At 37.8% G+C, this 22,277-nt stretch overlaps 1 protein-coding gene across 1 annotated transcript in view; it reads left to right on the forward strand.

The window, feature by feature from the left end:
• The window catches only part of LOC137630696 (gamma-tubulin complex component 2-like), a 250,855-nt gene that overhangs the window by 88,495 nt on the left and 140,083 nt on the right, over nt 1-22,277 (forward strand). Inside the window, 3 exon segments of the mRNA XM_068362328.1 lie at nt 6,879-7,022; nt 13,735-13,889; nt 17,030-17,158. Of these exon segments, the coding sequence (XP_068218429.1) occupies nt 6,879-7,022; nt 13,735-13,889; nt 17,030-17,158 (428 nt within the window).

Here is a 22,277-nt window from a genome sequence, read left to right on the forward strand (position 1 = left end):
ACTATATTGTTTATACCATTTCTTAACTTATTGAAACCATCTATACAGTTGATATTACATAAGCACCAATGTGTTATAACCTATCATATTTTTTTGTTTATTACATTTAAAACAACTCTCTCTCTCTCTCTCTCTCTCTCTCTCTCTCTCTCTCTCTCTCTCTCTCTCTCTCTCTCTCTCTCTCTCTCTCTCTCTCCTCCCGTAAGAAATAAAACCTTAGTTCACATATGGCAACTTGAGTTTAAGAATGAAATTAAGATGAATATTGTTAGTTGTGGCGATCAATTCCTCGCTTCAGGAGGTACAGGAAACAAAAACACGGCATTCGATTACAACAGCTGATTCTCTCTCTCTCTCTCTCTCTCTCTCTCTCTCTCTCTCGTGTTATACAATAATTAGAAATAGATGAAGAAACCAAAATCGGTTTTCTTAGTGTCAATTAAATACAAAACGAAAAAATTATACCGTGTATACATCCATTTCAATCATAGCTTAAAATAAGGTATCCGATTTTGTCAGCAAACTACTATTTTTTAGGAAACACCATTCTATTCCAGAAAACTTTTACTCTTTAAATAGTCAATTGCGCTATAATATAACATGTACTTATGTTTTTAAATTTTGGGTGTGTTTTAAAAATTGAGTATTTTTGACTTCTTTTTGTTTTACTTTTGGCTGTGATCACATCAGCTGTCTAGCTTCCGCTCTCAAGAATATGCTCGGTACGAATACACTAACAAAGAATTGTTTACTGTACACCATTTCTGAACTTATTCAAACCATCTATACAGTTAATATTACATAAGCACCAATGTGTTATAACCTATCATATTTATTATTTAGTACATTAAAAACCATTCTCTTCTCTCTCTCTCTCTCTCTCTCTCTCTCTCTCTCTCTCTCTCTCTCTCTCTCTCTCTCTCTCTGTCACATCGAACGTAATAGCGGTAACTTAATTTTTCGATGACTTTAAAAATGGCCCAGTACTTTCTTCTTCTTTTACCTTTTTTGCATATGGTGAGGTGGGTACAAGTTGACTTATAACTGAAGTTAGGAAAAGTATTTTGGATATGGAAAGAACAATTATCTTTCGTAACAGTTTAAAATTATCGTAAATTATCATTTTGTCATTAGCGGCAGTTTGCTATTGTGGATTAAACGCATAAGGAAAAAAAAGTTTCCAGCTTTGCTACGAATTTAGGAATTTATATGGATACGATAAGTAAAATATTTGTAATAACATAATGTTTACTAAATGTTTGTTATATCATTAGTTATCACTTTGAGCATGTGTGTTTAATGCGTTCGTTTGTTTATTATGATCGAAGATGGAGCATAAACATATGGAAGGTTTCCGTTTCAGGCGGCGTCATAAAGAAAAACATTATATAAATGGCATTCATTTCATTTATTTGGAAGTTCTAAGAAAAATTAAGTAAAACATTGGTAATAAGAAAGTCAACATATAATCAATACTTGGTAAGATTGCTGTCGATGCAAAAACTAACCTATACACAGATGTGTAGATGCGTCTGTTTCTTCGTTATGATCAGAGATAAACGTAAACAAAACATTGGTTGTCATTTTTTATCGTGCTTTTTGGCGTGTTTAGGAAACGCATGATATAAAATCGCCTTTAATATTTGTGCCTGTTTTAGTTTAGGGTACTGTAGTACATGCATTAAGTGTTCTGTACATTAAAGGGTAGTTTGTTAACAGTACTACGTAAAGGGAAGGTTTTAAAAGTCTGAATATACATGTTAAATAAATATGTAAATATGGTGTCCCTACTTCGCGGATTTTCAGCTATCGCGGTCGGGTTTGGAACCTATCTACTGCGATAAACGAGGGTTCACTGTATATCAAAGTTGCGTTCTTATTTGCATAATGAGATAGAGCGCCTACTTTTGATATGGATAAAGGAAAAGGAATTGGCATGCATCCCGTACGCTGCTAGCGCTTACCTAGGCGGTGAGTACAACTTTTTTTTTTATTGTTTTTTACTCTTCGTTCTTAAAAGATGAAAGCCTTAAATATTAAGCATTCAATATGCGCATACAACGTTTTACAGTAATTGTGTTGATCTTGCCGCTTACTGCAGCTACCATATCTTTAATGTGTGTATGTGCGTAATAGCCTTGCATCTCTCCCTCCCTCCTACTTGCATGCATACTGTACTCTAGCACTCGCCTAGGCGGTGAGTACAACTATTTTTTTATTTTTATTAACATTTATTATTATACTGTATATCAATTTCCTTGTCATTACTGTTGTATTTACAGTATCTTTCTTTAGCGATTGTTGAGTGTAATTTGAGAATAATTTGAGCTTGTTTTGGGTAAATTTCTTACCCTTGGAACAGATTAGTTCTGTTTTTTTAAATTCTAATGGGAATAATTATATTGAGATACAATTTTTTTGAGATAAGTCGGCGGTCATGGAACAAATTAAATTCGTATCTCAAGGTATTACTATATACACATGATATGTGGTCTTGCCTAGAAAACAAGCATGTTGCATATGCAGATGATGCTACTCTCTTTGCATCAATTCCATCTCCTGAATGTAGATCTGGTGGTTGCTGAATCCCTTAATAGAGATCTATCTAAAATTAGTGCATGGTGCAAATTATGGGGTATGAAGTTGAATCTTAACAAAACTCAAAGTATGATTTTAAGTTGAGTAGTCAAGAACAGGAACTCCTCAACACTGGATCTTAGCATTGATAATGTTTCTTCAACTTTGTATGACTCTTTTAAAGTTTTAGGTGTGATTCTCGACAGCAAATTTACTTTTGAGAAACACATTAGGTCTGTGTCTTCTTCAATTGCACAAAAGATTGGCTTACTGAAAAAGTCTTTTAAGATTTTTGGTGTTCAATCAATTCTGAAGAAGTGTTTTAATTCTTCCATTCTACCTTGTTTCAAGTATTTTTCTCCTGTCTGGTCTTCAACTGCTGATTCTCATCGTAATTTGTTGGACAGGAGCTTACAGTCTATTAAATTTCTTATTCCTGATCTAGATATTATTCTTTGGCACCGTCATTCAATTAGTTCATCATGCATGTTGCATAAGATTTTTCATAATTCTGCCCATCCTTTACATTCAGATCTTGTTGGACAGTTCCATCCTGTTCGTAATACTAGGTATGCAGTTATTTCTAATAGTTAGGCCTTCTCCATCATGAGGCTCAATACTACACAGTATTCTAGAAGTTTTATTCCAGCTGTGACCAAGTTGTGGAATGATCTTCCTAATCGGGTAGTTGAATTAGTAGAGCTTTAAAAGTTCAAAGTTACAGCAAATGATTTTATCTTGAACAGGCTGACATAAGTCTTTTTATAGTTATATATGAATTATCTGTTCTAATGTTGTTGATGTTTTTTAAAATAGTTTATTCTAATTTGTTCCATAACTGGAATAATGTACAAACCTACGCTATTTATTGAGATGTATTACTTTCGGTGAAGCTGAAATGACAAGCCATTAAAATTTAGCGAGGGTTAACTACCCATTCCGCTAGTTAGCGCGGGTAGGGGTGGTAGCTTGCTACCGCTCACACTCGCACACCGGTGATTTAGCTCACTTTACTTTTGGCTTGGATGGAGACCGGTTGTAACTGCTCTTCCTTCTCGCTTATTTTGGACTGCCATTAAGTTTTGTCCTTCAAATTACTTTTTTCTTATATATATGTATATATGAAAACACTCTTAATGTTTATGTATACATATATAGAAATGTTGTAAGTTTCCTTTTCAGTGTTTGTGCTGTGCGACGTATACGACAGGTTCTCAAGTCATTTGCGCAAGGCCGGGGAACCTTTCCTTCCGACCTCTCCTCCTTTGTCCATCGGTCTTCCCGTTGGTGGTTAACCTACCATTGACTCGGCCGCTGCCGCAGGGGAATTGTCATCCTCTGGACCCTCCTCGTTCAACTGTTGTCTTTCCCTTTTCCACTGAGAACAAAGGATTACTGAGGGAAGGGAGTGTGGCCTTTCAGAGATTGACTTTGGTCTTTCTCTTCTCAAGGCCGTTCACCTTTCATGAGCTTCTGACAGTGTAGTAACGGGGAAAGCACCTTTCCCGTTCGCGGGTTAGATTGCGCTTCCGATTGTTTTCTTAATTATTTAAGTGAAATTATAATAGTTTGTAATTTAACGTTTCAGCTTCTTCTCCGTGGGGAATACTTCCCTTCGGAGGATCAATGGTTCTTCCTATTAGTGAATATTTTTATCTGATTTAAATAATTGTAATTTTTTATTTATTACAGTTACTCTCTGCTCCCCTTCTCCCGTCAATGATGACCGGCGAAGGAAGGGTGCAGTTCTTATTTTATGTTTGTTCCTTCGGTGGTCTGCTTTTCCTTCGCGGACTAGGTGTTCCTCCCGAGGGAGTTTTTTGTTACATAATTTATTTTATTTTTCCTCAGTTAGCGATGCAGTTCTTCTTCGTTCGACTAAAAGAGCCAACGAAGCAGAGCTGTTCTGTTCATGCCTGGGGAATCTGCTGTCACTGCCGACCCTCAGAGGACGTCATCATGGGCGTTAGCTCTTCTCTTAGAAGTACGCCCATGGCAGCTCCTGATCAGCACTTCATCCTCGTGGAACTAGCTCCGATTATGCTTTCTCAGGCACCGCTCTTGTCAAATCATCTTAGAGTGCTACCTGGAGGCTCGCCTCCAGGGGTTGGACTACTTCCCCCTCCGAGGGAGAGTTTTCCTCCTCGGGTGTGGGGTTGTTTCTTCCTTCTGAGGGAGAAATTCTTGCATCTTCTTCATTACTTCATCGACTCCGACTGCTGTTGCTGTCTTCGCCTAGACTACGCTCCCCCCTTGCTGAGTCTCTCTTCTTTGCGGGCGGAACATAGTCTTAGGCAAGTCTCTCCTTCGAAGTGATCACCTCTCTCGTTCGCGAGAGGGGCCACTCATAGAGGCTCCTCTTCGGAGGATTGCTACTGCTGAAGGTCAGCTTCCTGGTCCAACGGCTCTCATTGGCGTCATCTGTTCCTGAACCTTCTTCTGACAACGCTGCAGCTAGTCCTGGACTCTGAACGTTTGCGATATCCATCGGTGCATGTTCGCCCTTCCAAAGGGCACATCCCAGTTCCTGATGGTCCTACCAGCTGACCTGCCGACCTACGAGTGCAAGCTTGCCACAGAGAGCAATGTTTGCCAGCTCGCCAGCGCTCTCCAGCCAACCTATGATTGCCGGCGCAACAGAGTTCGCCAAAACCTCAGCACGCCTGTGCTGCTTCGGTCTTCTGCTCGCCCAACAATCTCCTGCGTGCCAGTGCTCTCCTACGCGCCAGCGCTCTCCTACGCACCAGCGCTCTCCTACGCACCAGCGCTCTCCTACGCGTCAGCGCTCTCCTACGTGCCAGCGCTCTCCTACGCGTCAATGATCTCCTGCACGCTAGCGTTCTCCTGTGCACTCCTACGCGCCATCGCTCTCCTACGTGCCAGCGCTCTCCTATGCGCCAATGATCTCCTGCGCGCTAGTGTTCTCCTGTGCGCTCCTGCGCGCCAGCGTTCTCTTGTGTGCTCCTGCGCGCCAGCGTTCTCTTGTGCGCTCTTGCGCGCCAGCGTTCTCATGTGCACTCCTGCATGCCAGCGCTCTCCTACACGTCAGTGCTCTCCTGTGCGCCAGCACGCTCCCGCGCTTCTGCCATCGTTGTCTTACGCGTCAGCGCTCTCCTGCGCGCCAACAATCTCTGCACACCAGTGTTCGCCTGCCCACCAGTGTTCGCCTGCCCACCAGTGTTCGCCTGCCCACCAGTGTTCGCCTGCGCACCAGTGTTCGTCTGCGCGCCAGCACACTTCCGCGTGCGTGCGTGTCAGCAGTCTTCCACGTGTGTGTGTGTGCGCCAACAGTCTTCCGCGCGAGCGAGCGCGCCAGGACTCTTCTGCGCGAGCTATCACGCCAGGACTCTTCTGCTCGAGCTAGCGCGCCAGTACTCTTCCGCGCAAGCGAGCTCACCAGCACTCTTCCGCGCAAGCAAGCTCGCCAGCATTCTTCCGCTCGAGCGAGCGCGACAGCACTCTTTTGCGCGTGCGCCAGCAGTTATCCGCGCAGGCCAGCAGTCTTCTACATGTGGGCCAGCAGTCTTCCGCGCGCGCACCAGCACTCTTCAGCGCATGCACCAGCACACTTCCGCGTGCGCATATGCCAGCACACCTCCTCGCGCGCATGTGCTAGCACTCCTACGTGCGAGTTCTCACCCGCGATCGCGTGCCCACACTCGCGCTCTTCTGCGCATTCTAGGGAGACTGCATGACACCCTGCACAGTGCCTTACTGTGCGCCAGCGCTTACTCAGATCCAGCGCTCTCCTGCTCACTTGCGCTCTCAGATCCAGTGCTCGCCATTGCGCCAGCTCTTGACAAAAAGCCACCGCTCACCTGCACACCAGCGCTTGCCTTATGATTTTAGTGTATTAAAATAATTGTATATTTCTTTCATGTATTTTACAGGTGCTCATATTACTGTACAATATAGTTCTTAATAAGATGTAACAAAGTAGGGTATAATAGAGAGAGAAAAAGAGAGAAGGGATATTGAGACTATAGCATACAGAATCAATACCACATGTATTTTTATCATGATTTTCATTACTATTAAAATAGTGACAATGACCATAATTATAATGATAATTATAATAATAATATTAATATTGATAATAAAGATGCAACACTGTCCCTATTTTTTTCAATTCATAATGGAATGTTAACATAAATTTTATTTTTATTTGCTGTGCAGTATATGGGATATAAGTGTTTGCATTTATCCATTGGAGAGTGGGTCCTCTTAATGTAATAGATATGACTAATTGGAAACTACTCTAATTGTTTTTATCTTATATGGTGTATATTTTTCCTATTCAGGTGATGTGCCTTCTCTGTCCCAAGAGCATCAGCTTATTGAAGATTTGCTGAATCTCATGATGGGAGTTGAAGGCATTTATATCAAAGGAGAACCTGCTGCATCATCGTATGATCCTCCAGAGTTTGTTGTTGATTCTTCTGTTGGTAAGTGTTTTTATGGTGTTACAATGTAGTCTACTGATCTCTGAAAACAAAAGATAAGCATTTAATTTATACAAAACTGGAGCTTTAGATTCACATAAATATACTCTACCATACTGCTAGATCTAGGCTAAAAGCACTTTCAGGGGTAGCGAAAGAGTTTGAGATAAATATTGGTCTTCATTGAGGATCAGTATAGAACCCTTTTCTGTTTATTATATTCATGGAAGAAGCTACAAGTAAGGCCAGTAAAAAAGCCCTTGGATCTTCATTTTTTGTTACCAGTAGAAGGAATTATGTAGTTGTCATGAGTGACTTAAATGTTAGAGTGGGCACTGGAGAGGTAGAAGGTGTCATTGGGAAGTATGGCGTACCAGGTGAAAATGAGAGTGGTGAGAGACTGGTAGATATGTGTGTTGAGCAAGAGATGGTGATAAGTTCTAGCTTTTTCAAAAAGAAAGATAAAAACAAGTATACATGGGTAAGAGTGGCAAATGGAAGAGTAGTAGAAAGGGCATCAATGGATTATGTGTTGATAAGTAAAAGAATGTTTGGAAGATTGAAAGACGTGCACGTGTTTAGGGGTATGGCTAACGGTTGTCGGATCATTTTTTGGTGGAAGGAAAATTAGTTGTAGCAAAAGAGTGGTGGAATAGAGTATGTGGATGTAAAATGGAGCTAGTGAGGGTTGAAGAGCTAATAAAACCGGGGGTAAAAAGTAAACATCAAGAAATATTGAAAATGGCATATGACGAAGAGAATGTAAGAGAAACTGGTAATTTAGAGGAGGATTGGAAGTTAGTAAAGGAAAATTTTGTAGGGATTGCAAGTGATGTGTGTGGCAAGAAGTTTGTTGGAGGCAGCATGAGGAAGGGCAGTGAATTGTGGAATGAAGGAGTGAATGTAAAAGTGGAAGAGAAAAAGAGGGCTTTTGAAGAATGGCTGCAGAGTAATAGTGTAGAGAAGTATGAAAAATATAGAGAGAAAAATGCGGAAGTAAAGCGCAAGGTAAGTGAGGCGAAGAGGGCGGCTGACCTGAGGTGAGGTCAGGGATTGGGTCTTTCATATGAAGAGAATAAGAAGTTTGGGAAAGAAGTGAAGAGAGTAAGAAAGGCTGGCTCAAGAATTGAAGAGACAGTGAAAGATGGAAATGGAAGGTTGTTAAAAGGAGAGGAGGCAAGGAAAAGGTGGGCGGAATATTTTGAAAGTTTACTGAATGTTGAGGAAAATAGGGAGGCAGATATAATTGCTGTTGCAGGTGTTGAGGTGCTGGTGATGGGAGATGAGAATGAGAGAGAGATTACAAGAGAGGAAGTGAGGAGAGCACTAGATGAAACGAGAGTAGGAAAAGCATCTGGTATGGATGGTGTGAGAGCTGAGATGTTGAAGGAAGGGGGTGTGACTGTACTTGAATGGTTGGCGAGATTGTCTAATATGTGTTTTGTGTTGTCAATGGTACCAGTAGATTGGGTTTGTGCGTGTATTGTACCACTATATAAGGGTAAGGGAGATGTGCATGAGTGTTGTAATTCAAGGGGTATTAGTTTGTTGAGTGTACAGTGAACCCTCGCTACTTCGCGGTTCGACCATCGCGGATTCACCACTTCGCGGATTTTTTCCATAACCCATATATATACAGTAATATATATATATATATATATATATATATATATATATATATATATATATATATATATATATATATATATATATATATATGCATGTATTTATGTATATATGTAGGTATGTATATGTGTATACATATAAATATATATATATATATATACACACACACACACATATATATATATATATATATATATATATATATATATATATATATCTAAAGTAGGAAGATGTGATGTAGTTCTAAGGGAAAAGTATGGGAAATATGTCTGGGTAATAAGCAAAGCTCTACCTCCAGTTTGTTTCTTCATTATGATCAGAGATAAATGTAAACAAAACATTGGTTGCCATTTTTTATCGTGCTTTTTAGCGTGTTTAGGAAATGCATGATATAAAATCACCTTTAATATTTGTGCCTGTTTTAGTTTAGGGTACTGTAGTACATGCATTAAGTGTTCTGTACATTAAAGGGTAGTTTGTTAACAGTACTACGTACAAGGGAAGGTTTTAAAAGTCTGAATATACATGTTGAATAAATAGGTAAATATGGTGTCACTACTTCGCGGATTTTCACCTATCGCGGCCGCGTCTGGAACCTATCTACCGCGATAAACGAGGGTTCACTGTAGTTGGAAAAGTGTATGGTAGAGTACTGATTAATAGGATTAAGGAGAAAACAGAGAATGCAATCTTAGAAGTACAGGATGGTTTTAGAAGAGGTATGGGTTGTATGAATCAGATTCTTACAGTTAAGCAGATATGCAAGAAATATTTAGCAAAAGGTAAGGAGGTGTATGTTGCGTTTATGGATCTGGAGAAAGCGTATGATAGAGTTGATAGGGAAGCAATGTGGAATGTGATGAGGTTATATGGAGTTGGTGGAAGGTTGTTGCAAGCAGTGAAAAGTTTCTACAAGGGTAATAAAGCGTGTGTTAGGATAGGAAATGAAGTGAGCGATTGGTTTCCGGTGAGAGTGGGACTGAAAGAGGGATGTGTGATGTTGCCATTGTTGTTTAACTTGTATGTTGATGGAGTGGTGAGAGAGGTGAATGCTCAAGTGCTTGGACGAGGATTGAAACTGGTAGACGAGAATGACCATGAATGGGAGGTAAATCAGTTGTTGTTTGCGGATGATACTGTACTGGTTGCAGACGCGGAAGTGAAGCTTGGCCGATTAGTGACAGAATATGGAAGGGTGTGTGAGAGAAGGAAGTTGAAAGTTAATGTGGGTAAGAGTAAGGTTATGAGATGTACAAGAAGGGGAGGTGGTGCGAGGTTGAATGTCATGTTGAATGGAGGGGGATCAGTTTAAGTACTTGGGGTCTGTTGTTGCAGCAAATGGTGAAGTGGAAGCAGATGTACGTCAGAGAGTGAACGAAGGATGCAAAGTGTTGAGGACAGTTAAGGGAGTAGTAAATAATAGAGGGTTGGGCATGAATGTAAAGAGAGTTCTGTATGAGAAAGTGATTATACCAACTGTGATATATGGATCGCAGTTGGGGGAAATGAAAGTTACGGAGAGACAGAAATTGAATGTGTTTGAGATGAAGTGTCTAAGGAGTATGGCTGGTGTATCTCGTGTAGATAGGATTAGGAACAAAGTAGTGAGGGTGAGAACGGGTGTAAGAAATGAGTTAGCAGCTAGAGTGGATATGAATATGTTGGGGTGGTTTGGCCATGTTGAGAGAATGTCAAATGGCTGTCTGCTAAAGAAGGTGATGAATGCAAGAGTTGATGGGAGAAGTACAAGAGGAAGGCCAAGGTTTGGGTGGATGGATGGATTAAAGAAAGCTCTGGGTGATAGGGGGATAGATGTGAGAGAGGGAAGAGAGCGTGCTAGAAATAGGAATGAATGGCAAGCGATTGTGACACAGTTCCGGTTGGCCCTGCTGCTTCCTCCGGTGCCTTGGATGACAGCGGAGATAGCAACAGTAGGGGATTCAGCATTATGAAGCTTCATCTGTGGTGGATAACGGGGGAGGGTGGACTGTGGCACCCTAGCAGTACCAGCCAAACTCGGTTGAGTCCCTTGTCAGGCTGGGAGGAACGTAGAGAGGAGAGGTCCCCTTTTTTTGTTTCATTTGTTTGATGTCGGCTACCCCCCAAAATTGGGGTAAGTGCCTTGGTATATGTATGTAATTTATAGAAGTTGAATTTACAAAATATTTTGTTAGTATAAGTGATTTATTTTATAATTTTTAATTAGTTATATAATTTAGGTTTTTATTTTTAGGAACAAATTTCTTTCATCACCCAAAATTTCTATTTTGTATTGCATGTTCATTAACCACTGGAATGTATAGAAATTTCAATGAGTCTTGAGAGTTCATTGGTAGTTCTCTCTGAGGGACAAATTCAACCCCGTAAGTTTTATTTTAATCAGCTTTCCCCATGGGTACAATCAGCATTTCTACAGATGTGAGACTGTTGCTTCCTTAGGTGGATTCAGGGGTGAACGCATTGATGTACTCGTTCTAGTTGGTAATTTTCCCGATTGGTGGTAACGAAACAGTTGCCTAAAGCTACTCTCAGGCTTTTATTTTTTTATTTCAGTATTTGAGTGGTTTGTTTGGTAGTTTTTCTTGTTACAAGAATAAATAGGTGTCTCCAAATTCTGTCAAAGTGAGTGTTTGCTCTATCAACAAAATAAGGGAATTATTTAAGACGATATTGAATCTGCACATGAGATGTAACAGGTGCCGAGACAAAGGATACCCGATGGAATTTCAGCTTGGTGAATGTAGGAATGCTTAAAAGCACAAGAGTAAATTGAATTAAGCTTTGGAATCTAAAGTCTAGGAACAGAAACAAAGAGGGGAAGTGCAGGGATGGGGTTAAGAGTTTCTCATAAGGTGAAGAACTATGAGGAGCTGTTATTTTAGATTTAGGAGTAGGCAGGATCAGAAGCAAGCTTAAACCCGCGGCCGAGATATCCTAGCCTTTTCAGGTAGATATTTTTAGGGATATTTTTAGGGAGGCAATGAAGGAAAAGGAAGGGAGAGTTTGTGGGGTTTAGTAGTAAGAGTAGGAATAGTTTGAACAAAGGCATTTTAAGACAAGATTTTCCAGGTTAGGGATTTTATTATCTTATCTGGCTTTCATGCTTCAAAAGATCAGAATTTTTGGGAGAAAAGCCCATTGATTTTAGGATTTTCTTCAGATCTTCCAAAGTAGACAATGGTGTTGGTGTCATTCATGAATTGATTGCTTTGTGACTACCTAAATTGCGGTCGTGGACATTCTTGCAATTGACAACTCCAACCCCATACTTGTGTTAGCCATGTATCCTAGAGGCTATGAACCAAATATTTTCTGGCTTTCTGCTGAATTGTAGAAAATTTCTGCTACTTCCTTCTTGCAACCTTCTTATATTTCTTTGTTGTCATATTCAGTGCTCTAAATAGTTGGATGCTTTTCAATTTCATTCATGAGCAATTCTGTATTGGTACAGATTCTATCTTTTTCTATATATTATAGACAAAAGAGCAAAATCAACTGGACTGTTTCAATAGTTAACTGGTAAACTTATGTATCTCAAGGCACCTAACTGACATGCATTATTAAAGGAAACTCTGAATGTTTGTTGGACCAAGTTTTGGGCAAAATTGCTGGCTCTGGTGTGAATGGTTCTTTCTACTTCCACTGTAATTTGCTTTAGAAGTGGCCCTGTATGAACAAGCTGCAAGATTATTTCTCTGTTATTTTCCCTTAGGACAATAGTTTGTGATAATCTGTATAAAATACATTACATTCATAAGATTTTTTTTTAGTATAGGTTAGATTAAGTAGGATATTTTTTTTTTTATTTAATGTACGGTACCTTGAAAATAAAAGGAAAACAAGTGTTTTCTTCTATTGTCCTAAAAAAGTTACAGTCATAATGAGTCAGCAATAGGTGTGAACAAATTGTACAGTACTAAAATATCCAGTTGTCTGTCAAATTTAAGTGCCGGTAGTTGTCCCTAAGATGGTGAGCATTGGCTTGATATTGATTGATTGGTGTCCTATTCCCATTATCTGTTAGGTTGACATAATTGTCAAGGTTACATTGCTTCAACCTGACAGACTTCTTTTGTGTTAGTCTTTTTGTCAGTGGAGCACTTTGTTTGTGATTTGTGGTTAGTAATATATGGAGTTTTGTGTTCTGGTATGTAGTCAGTTTCCTCCTGAGTTATGTTGAAGGAGAACTTGAGCTTGTTTTGATGTGGTTTCAATACATATGGCAGAAATGAGGTTTTTCTGGGTTGGAGTAGAAATGTGCACTTATCCCTGGTGAGATCTGAGGGTATTCTCTTGAACATGATACAGCAACCTCTGGTTATTTTGACATAGGCATAGGCATGTAGTCATCCATGAATAGGGCAGTGGAATTGGCTGTTCTTTCTCAGAAAACTTCATGCACAGAAGTGTGAGATTTTTTATTGTATATTTTTAGATGATGGGCTTTATCTCTGTTGGATTGTATGAAGTGTCCATTTATCTGCATTTTTTCACGTATCTCTTTGATGAGTAACAGTCATTTGTTGTAAAAAAATTTTCAAGACCTTGATTGTAGGAGAATAGGGCAAATGTATGGCTAAGCTAGGAGAAACTTTGGCTTTTTCTGGTCATGCCCTGTAAAGTTTTTACTACTTTGACTTACCCTAGGAGCTACTTTGGCTTTTTCTAGTTATGACATGTAGGGAATTTAGATGTAAATTCAAATCTGTCTGTATTAATACCAACTTCATGAAGATTCCAATTGACAAAGCTTATGTGTAACTTAGTGATGGCAAGGAGTCTTTGCATTCCTCCAAGATAGTTTGTTTCTGCACATCAAAACAGAAATTTTGATTATGATTTTCAAGCATCATATACAAACCATACAATAATTGTATCGCAAATTTTTTCACTTCTCTACCTATTTGTCTTTGCTTGTGAAAATGGAGTTGTTTTAGTGAGTGAAAGTTTATTTATTTTTTTAACTGTGATGAGTCATAAAGGTACTATACCTCGAATATAACTGTGATTTAGATTTTGTTTTTTGTAACATTTGACGAGTGATATTATTGTAAGATAAGGGTTACCTCAAATCTTTTTCCTTTTTCAGATCCATCCCTTGGTCAGTTAGTGAATCGGATACTACCTGTGTGTGGGTACTATTCTCAGTTAGCAACCTTTATTAAAGAAAAAAGCCAATATCATCATGGTGTTGTTAACCAAGCTCTTGCTGCAGCTATTAATACTCTTATTCAGGATTATTTGGTGAGTTTGATAATGTTATAGATTTCTAAATTTTTTTATTATATCAATGTGTATGCTATAAACTTATAATGGCTCTCACATTAACAGGAAAGTTGGGTGATCAGGAGATTTTTTATAATGAAAAAAGTGCTGATTTTTTTTAGCATATTCGCACCACAAAGGTAACTCTCAACACCAGGAAGTGATGTAAAATCCTTGTTATATCCTATAAGGATGATATTTTATATTTATTTTATTTAAATCATGAAGAAGGAAATGCATTTGTTTACTGGAATGTAAAAGCTGTTCTATTGTATACAAGCACTGTATTCTCACACTTCATTGAAAAGAGGTTACCTTAAAAAAGTTATTTGTTTTTCCAGAAATTCACCACTCGTTAAGTTCTGCACTTATGGTCTTTGAATATCTTGGACTGTGCAGTCATGTACTGGACAGATTAAAAAAAAAAGTAGGTTTGCACATTCTGTCATTGAATCAACAGGGCTGTGATAGTCGGCTGCCTAGTTTTTTATCTGACTTAATTTGCAGAATTCTTATGATTGTTTCTACTTTGTTATTACCTAAATATTCAACAAATCTTTTAAGCATTTGATTCTTTACATACCTTTACATATATGTACCTATTCTTTGTCAATTCGAAAGTGAATGGTGGGTAGTGCTTTATTAGGTAGGCATTCAACAATTTCAAGATTTTACTAGATTTTTTAATAAGAGTTTCATGGTTTGATGGCCTTAGAAATCTTTCTTGGTTTATAAGGCCTCATGTTACCACTATCCTAAGGTTTGTATTAGCCATTGAAATGCAGTTGCCATTGCTCTATGCAGAAGTCATTAGATCCCTCCTTCAGAGTGGCTTTTGCATCTTGATATATGCAAGACTGGTAGGTTTGGCATATTCATTGACCCAGCCATTTTCAGCTTGATTCTCCTCATCTTTAGAAAACTTCAAGACTGCAGAGATGGATATTACTAGTCTTAGTGTTGGTTGATGTCCGCAGAGATCTTCAGTGGCAGAATGATTCACAAATCTCACATTAGAAGCATCACTGGTCCAAGTCTGACAGAAGTATAACTGTGCTTCAAAACTAAGATTGGGAACCACATATATTGAATCATTAAGAGGTGCAATCTATGTCTGTGCAGGGTAAATTTTGTTTACATCATCTTCTTGGGGCTGAAGGTTGTTTTCCTAAGTTTCCAAGGTTCCCATTCTCTTTCACATATTCTGTATTTGATAAAGAGTAAGTGTCAAGCTATATATGTATATATATATATATATATATATATTTATATATATATATATATATATATATATATATATATATATATATATACACACACACATATATATATATATATATATATATATATATATATATATATATATATATATATATATATATATATATATAACAGCGCGAAAAATCTATTTTTGGGTGAGATAGCCATGTCGTCCTGATGGAAGTTCCTATAAGTAGCTTCCTAAGGGATATATGTACTACGGTGATATTCCCAGAGAATTTTACCTTTAGGTCTCCAGAATTCTAACTCCTGGCGCGAATATCCTTATAAATCATGCAGTTCATAATCAGCAATGATTATGATAAAAGTTCCTTCTTCCCTGCTTTTACACAGTTTCTCTCCCGACTATGCAAATGTGTAACAGTTGATTGCCATGAACCTGTGGATGAAAGTGGTGCATATAGTATTTTATAATGTTGTTTGAACTTACAAAACTTTTGAATTTAAGAATATGTATACAAGTACAACACCAATTTTCCAGCACCCGTAATTCGAGAGCCTTCTTGGATTAACTATTTTGCCGGACCATCCAGTATTCCGATGTCACAGTAATAATCCGTCAACACGCCCCTAACCTGTGGATGAAAGTGGTGTATATAGTATTTTATAATGTTTGAACATACAAAACTTTTGAATATAAAAATATTGTATGTATACAAGTACAACACCAATTTTCCAGCACCCGTAATTCGAGAGCCGCCTTGGATTAACTATTTTGCCGGACCATCCAGTATTCCGATGTCACAGTAATAATCCGTCAACACGCCCCTAACCTGCTAAACAACCGAAAAATTCTTTCATTATGAAATGATTATAGTATATAATTTTTCAGAAATCTGTATGGTTATATTATTTTACTCTAAATAATAGTAAAACACTGTGATTCTATGTATAACATAGCTTTATATTCATTATGAAGTGAGTGTGAGTGTGTGTGTGTGTGGCGTCGTGAATAAAACTTATAAACTTCGATATGCTGTTAAACTCAACAGTAAATAATATATGAGTGGTATTTCAAAAGAAATGATTTAGATTAGTATAGTAAATTAGAATGACAGTTCAAAGTAATAATTTTTTCTTTTGGGCAATAAACAAAAAATATTTGGTTGTTTGCCTTAATATGCTGCTTTGGAAAGCATAGAGGGTAGTGTCGATCATCTTATAAACGTAAACTGTGAGAAAGGTTAAAGTTTGGTATATTTTTATTTCTTAATATGAAGCTAATATGTAAATACCATATTACATGCATTTTTATTGCATACAGGAAATGAAATACCAGTTTTACCAAAACGCTGTTTGTTTCAAATATAGTATAGTGTTGGCACCAAAATACCACACTTGAGTATTTTCAGTAGTTCAACCTTTTCTTTGATGGAAATAGACTGGTGTTTATGTTTAACACCATGGCTGCCACTTGAATTTGCTTGTGAAGCAACAGTATAACTAGGGTTAAATTTAAGTAAAATAAGATATAATCTCATAGTGAAGGAAGACTTCCACCAGTAGGTGAAGGTGAAATGTAAACAAAAAGGTGAATGACACGCTACACACACAGCCATTTGTTGGCCGCCCAGTAAGCTATTCTGGCGGCTGCGGGATTGTCAAGTTCCCTCTCATTATTTTGTCCGGGTTAAGAGGTTCCGGACCAGCAGTTGAGAAATTGGTGGTGCACCTGTATAACATTTACATTTCTGTACGTGGTTTAGGTTAATTTTATGATTAGTGTATCTTAACTTTAATTTGATTTATAACCATCCATCCTATTTAATAGTGTGATGAAGCTTTATATTAATTAGATTTTGTTACTTTTACCTTTTTTAATTTCTATGTAATTGCAGCTACTGATCACTCAGCTGGAGGAGATGCATCGACAATGGACTCTCACTTTACATAAGCTATTCTTCTACATTGAAAAAACCATGGGAGTAATGGACACTTTGGCCTGCATTACAAGCATCATCAGCAGAGTATGTTGCTTTTATAACTATTTATTTTGAAACTAGGTACATTTATTATCTTAGTATTTGAAATATAAAAACATTTGATTGGGATTTCAAATCCATTATGACTACTCAAATATGAAGTGATTGTAAATTGTCACTAAAAAAAGGACAGTACTTGAGGCAGGTTTTAGAAAAATATGTTCTGTATAACATAAGGCTTATGCATGCAAATTTATCAATCATATATATGTGTATATTCATTTCCTGGGTGTTCTTTAGATTAAAAAAGATTCAACTCACAGAAAAAAGAAGCAAGGTTATCTCAGTGCATAAGCTACCAGAATTCCACAAGTCACTGCATTGTAAAAAATTCTTAGTCATCATCAAGGCTACTGATGATCAATTGGGTAATTATTCACTAATGGTAGCTGCATTGTGTGAAGTAGGCAAACAGTAAGACAACTTTCGCAACTGATTATAGTATTACCTGCTAGCTGTTAAAGTTTTTACTTGTTTTTATGCTTGTACAAATTTTTTGCCCTTTATGATAGGAATATGTACGTTTTTATCAGCGCTGCAGTGGCTGTTCAATAATTTACAAGGTAGTTGGTTAATGATAGATGGCCTACCCGTCTGTCACATAATACCCACTTTTATCTTTGGCCAAATTGGGTGCAAATGTACCGTCGTCCTGCTGTTTCAACTGTTGGATCTTTTTTTTTATTCATTTGTGATAAGTGTTGATTTTTGTTTTGTTTTTGTGAAAGCTCTCTACAGGTCATCTTGAACAAAACAAGAGGATGAGAAATAAGATAGAATAGTGTGCTCGAGTGTACCCTCAAGCAAGAGAACTCTTACCCAAGACAGTGGAAGACCATAGTACAGAGGCTATGGCACTACCCAAGACTAGAGAACAATGGTTTGATTTTGGAGTGTCCTTCTCCTAGAAGAGCTGCTTACCATAGCTAAAGAGTCTTTTCTACCCTTGCCAAGAGGAAAGTGGCCACTGAACAATTATAGTGCAGTAACCCGTTGAGTGAAGAAGAATTGTTTGGTAATCTGTGTTGTCGGGTGTGTGAGGACAGAGGAAAATATGTAAGGAACAGGCCAGACTATTCAGTGTGTGGGTGTGTAGGCAAAGGGGAAATGAACCGTAACCAGAGAGAAGGATCCAATGTAGCACTGTCTGGGCAGTCAAAAGACCCCTTAACTCTTTAGCAGTAGTATCTCAACGGGTAGCTGGTGCCCTGGCCAACCTACTACCTAAAAATCAACAATTACTTAGGTTTAACTTGGGTGAGCATCAGCTGATCTCAAGGTCACGCTATTGTATTGCAGTTATGTGCACATATGATCTAATTTATATATTTTCCTAATTTATTCAAAATATCTTCATGATCAATATTACATCAGCACCAACGTGCTATAGGATATCATAGTTTTCATACAGTTCTTTAAAGCCATTATCATTTATCACATGAATATGTCTCTCTCTCTCTCTCTCTCTCTCTCTCTCTCTCTCTCTCTCTCTCTCTCTCTCTCTCTCTCTCTCTCTCTCTCTCATTTTTATTTCACTATTAAATCTTCATATTTCTTTAGACATTATTAAAAATTCTTTATATCCTTACTCGATGTTTCGATCTTGGGAATACTGATATTACTTGATAACGCATCAACAGGAAATCACTTTTATTTGCCACTCGCCTTCCGTCAGAAATATGGCGCTATCATACTAATTGTCTTAAATTTATGGTAAGAGGTATTATTCTCATAACAAATGATACAGACCACCGAAACTCTTGATACCATTACTCGGTGTTTCGATGATGGGAATAATAAAATTACTAGGCAACAAACGGAAAGGAAATCATTCGGTTTGCCAGTGCTCTTTCCATCAGTAATATGACGTCACAGAAGAATGACTTGTGAAATATGTAAAACCCTTTTCTTTTTTCTTGCAAGAAATGAAAAAAATACTAATTTACACAGCAAAAGTATTTCATTTTTATATTGTAAAAGAATATATATTATTTCTAAGAAAATATTTGTAATATTAGTGTACTTCATTAGATAAATCTCGATCTGTTATCAGAGGTGAAATAAAACTAGCGTTGAGTCAAATTTATGCTAAATAGTTCTCATAACAATTGATATAGACCCATGAAATACTTTGTATCGTTACTTGATATTGCGATAGTGAGAATACTAATAATAATCGTTACCCTATTGGAAGGAAATCACTCTATTGCCCGTTTGCTTTCCGTTGGTAATATGACGTCATCAGAAATATTATATGAACTCGACAGCATTAAAACTTTTCTTAATGTATATTTGACTGAAAATGGGTACTATTTTATATTATCAATAAAAGAAAACACTTGTTTACCTAGATGAATCATTTCATTTTTATACCAGAAAAAAAATTATTTTCAAGGAAATATTTATCTTATTAGTTCACTATTTCAGACATACTTGTGACATTATCACAGTGAAAAAATGGTTGTAAAGTTGAACAGTCATAAATTGCATAGGTTGTAAGTCAACGACTATCTTTATTCTGAAAGGAAGTGTACCTAAGGGTAAGAGTTTTGTTCATATGAGAATAGAAACCTTTGAAACTCCATGTACTGTGTATTGTGTAGCTTTGTAAAGGGAGGACTGTGAACAGTCTCCCCCCCTTCGGAAGTGTTGTTATTGCTCTTCCAATCAGGAAGATGATGAACTTCATGTGTAGTTCGTCTCTCTCTGTGGTAGTTTCTTTGCCTTGGGAGAGAGTTGCTCAATTCGGACTGAGTGTATCTTTGATAGTGATCCCTGTACTGTATATAGCAATATCAGAAAGTGTTCCCAGGGCCCCTATTGTGAAAAAAACCATTGTGTAATGGTATGTGTTGTAGCAGAGATAGGGAGTGCAGTTATTATTGATTGTCTAGACTAAAACTCTTACATGGAAGCAAAGAAAAAAAGGTTGTCAAGGGGAAGGAAAGTTCTCACTTCCTTCTCTACCATATCTTCCTCCTCCTCCATTTCCTTTGTAGTACACTAGTTCCTTGTAAAGATGATGATGAAACTGATACTATTGTGCAAAGGCCTTTTGCTAAATGTTCTTTAGGACTAGCAGTGATTGTTTAGGGACCTTTCGGGTCAGTCAATCAATGTTGAGCTAGTGCTACAATTATCACTGTTACGCCTGGGCCATATAAACAGTCCATTTAAACAAAAAATCAGCACTGTACGTCAGGGAATTGATTTGCTCTCAACTTTCTTGTTCCTATTGTGATATGGAGGATTATGTCTTACGCTGCTGCGCTCTCTCTTCTTTCGTACCGTTATCCATATAGGCATCCTCTTTTATCAAAAACCAAATCTCTCCATATCATACTTCACATTATTTCACTTCATCTCTTCCTCCTAGATCTCCTGGCCCCAACAGTTCCTCTTAAGCTCTCTTCAATTCCTAACCACTACTGGAGGAAAATTGCAATACCCTGAACTTGAAAAAATTATACAGAGTATTGCTTTATATCACGAGCTTTAATTAATTTAATTAATTTATTTTTTAATCCTTTTAATCCCTCCTTATTCCGCATTTAGGTGTTATTGTATGAAAGTTGTGCGATTGGTTTTATAAGTTAAAATGATGCTAAATCTTGTGAGTGTACGGGTATGATTGATGCCCCAGTGCTTGGCTTAAGGCCTAAATTTTATATTCGATTCACTCTCCATAATCCCACACCATCTTAGTTGTGACACTCTTTATCACCTCTGTAATATTTACTAAGCCTCTACTCTTCTTATTTCATAATTTTCCAATCTTTCAAGCAGTGATATTCCCATAATCCACTTCAGTAGTCTCATCTCTGTTCCCAAGTTTTGCTTCCCCTTTTTGTCTTGGAGCTCACATTTCTGATCCATATATTAACACTGGTCTTATTAATGAGCCATAATAGATCTTGACTTTTAGCTTTTAAGCTTCCTCCCTCCATTTCCCCTATTCTGCTTTTATCTTATTTTCAACTCCAGCCTCACAGATGAGAAGAGGGCATTGGGTAAAATGAAGTGGTAAAGGACCAAGTCCATCAGAGTTTCAAATTGAAATATCTAGTTACCCAGGGGAAAGAATGAATGCTGGAATTATTAAGAGCAACATGGGAAGAGAAAATAAGGCCAAAAGACTGGGAGGAGACTTTACTGGTATCTAGCTAAGCAATAGGGTGATGTCATGGAATTTGAAAATCACAAGGGAATTAAACTAACATAGTAGATCCCAGGTATCTAAATTGTTCCACATGGTTTATAACTGAGCCTCTACTTTCATGTATGGCTATCCTGTCTCTACCTTCCTTACTGCTCATCATAGCTTCAGTCTTATTCACATTTACTCTCAAGCCACCCCTCTCCAAAGTCTCTTGCCATACTACAACCCTTCTTTGTAAGTCTTCCTTATTTTTAGCAGTAATTGCCAAATCACCTGCATATAGCAACTCCCACCATTATTCTTCTCTAATCTCTTCACTTAATACATCCATGACCACCAAAAATAAAAATGGGCTTAATCTGACCTCTGATGTAATCCAACACTAACTTCAAAAGTTTTTGTTTCCCAAACAGCTGTTATTACTTGTGCACATCATCTCTACCATTCTATCCAATTTCTTTCAGACTCCTCTTCCTCAAGGACCAAAACATCACTTCACTTGGCATTCTATCAAAAGCCTTCTCTAGATAAACAAAAGCATGGAAGCATCTGGATTCCTTCTTGCCTCTTTTTCTCTAGTTGCCTTACTGTAAAGATGGTATCCACAGTGCCTCTCCCCCTCGTGAATCCATATTGCTGTTTCCCAATCTTTACATTTTTTCTCAATCTCTCATCTTGTACCATCTTAATTTTCAATTAATGCTATGTTAGTTTAATTCCCTTGTGATTTTCAAATTTTATGACATCACCCTATTGCTTAGCTAGATACCAGTAAAGTCTCCTCCCAGTCTTTTGGCCTTATTTTCTCTTCCCATATTGCTCCTAATAATTCCAGCATTCATTCTTTCCCCTGGGTAACTAGATATTTCTATTTGAAACTCTGATGGACTTGGTCCTTTACCACTTCATTTTACCCAATGCCCTCTTCTCATCTGTATTCTGTAT

This window comes from Palaemon carinicauda, chromosome 38 (assembly GCF_036898095.1).
Source record: "Palaemon carinicauda isolate YSFRI2023 chromosome 38, ASM3689809v2, whole genome shotgun sequence".
NCBI lineage: Eukaryota > Metazoa > Arthropoda > Malacostraca > Decapoda > Palaemonidae > Palaemon > Palaemon carinicauda.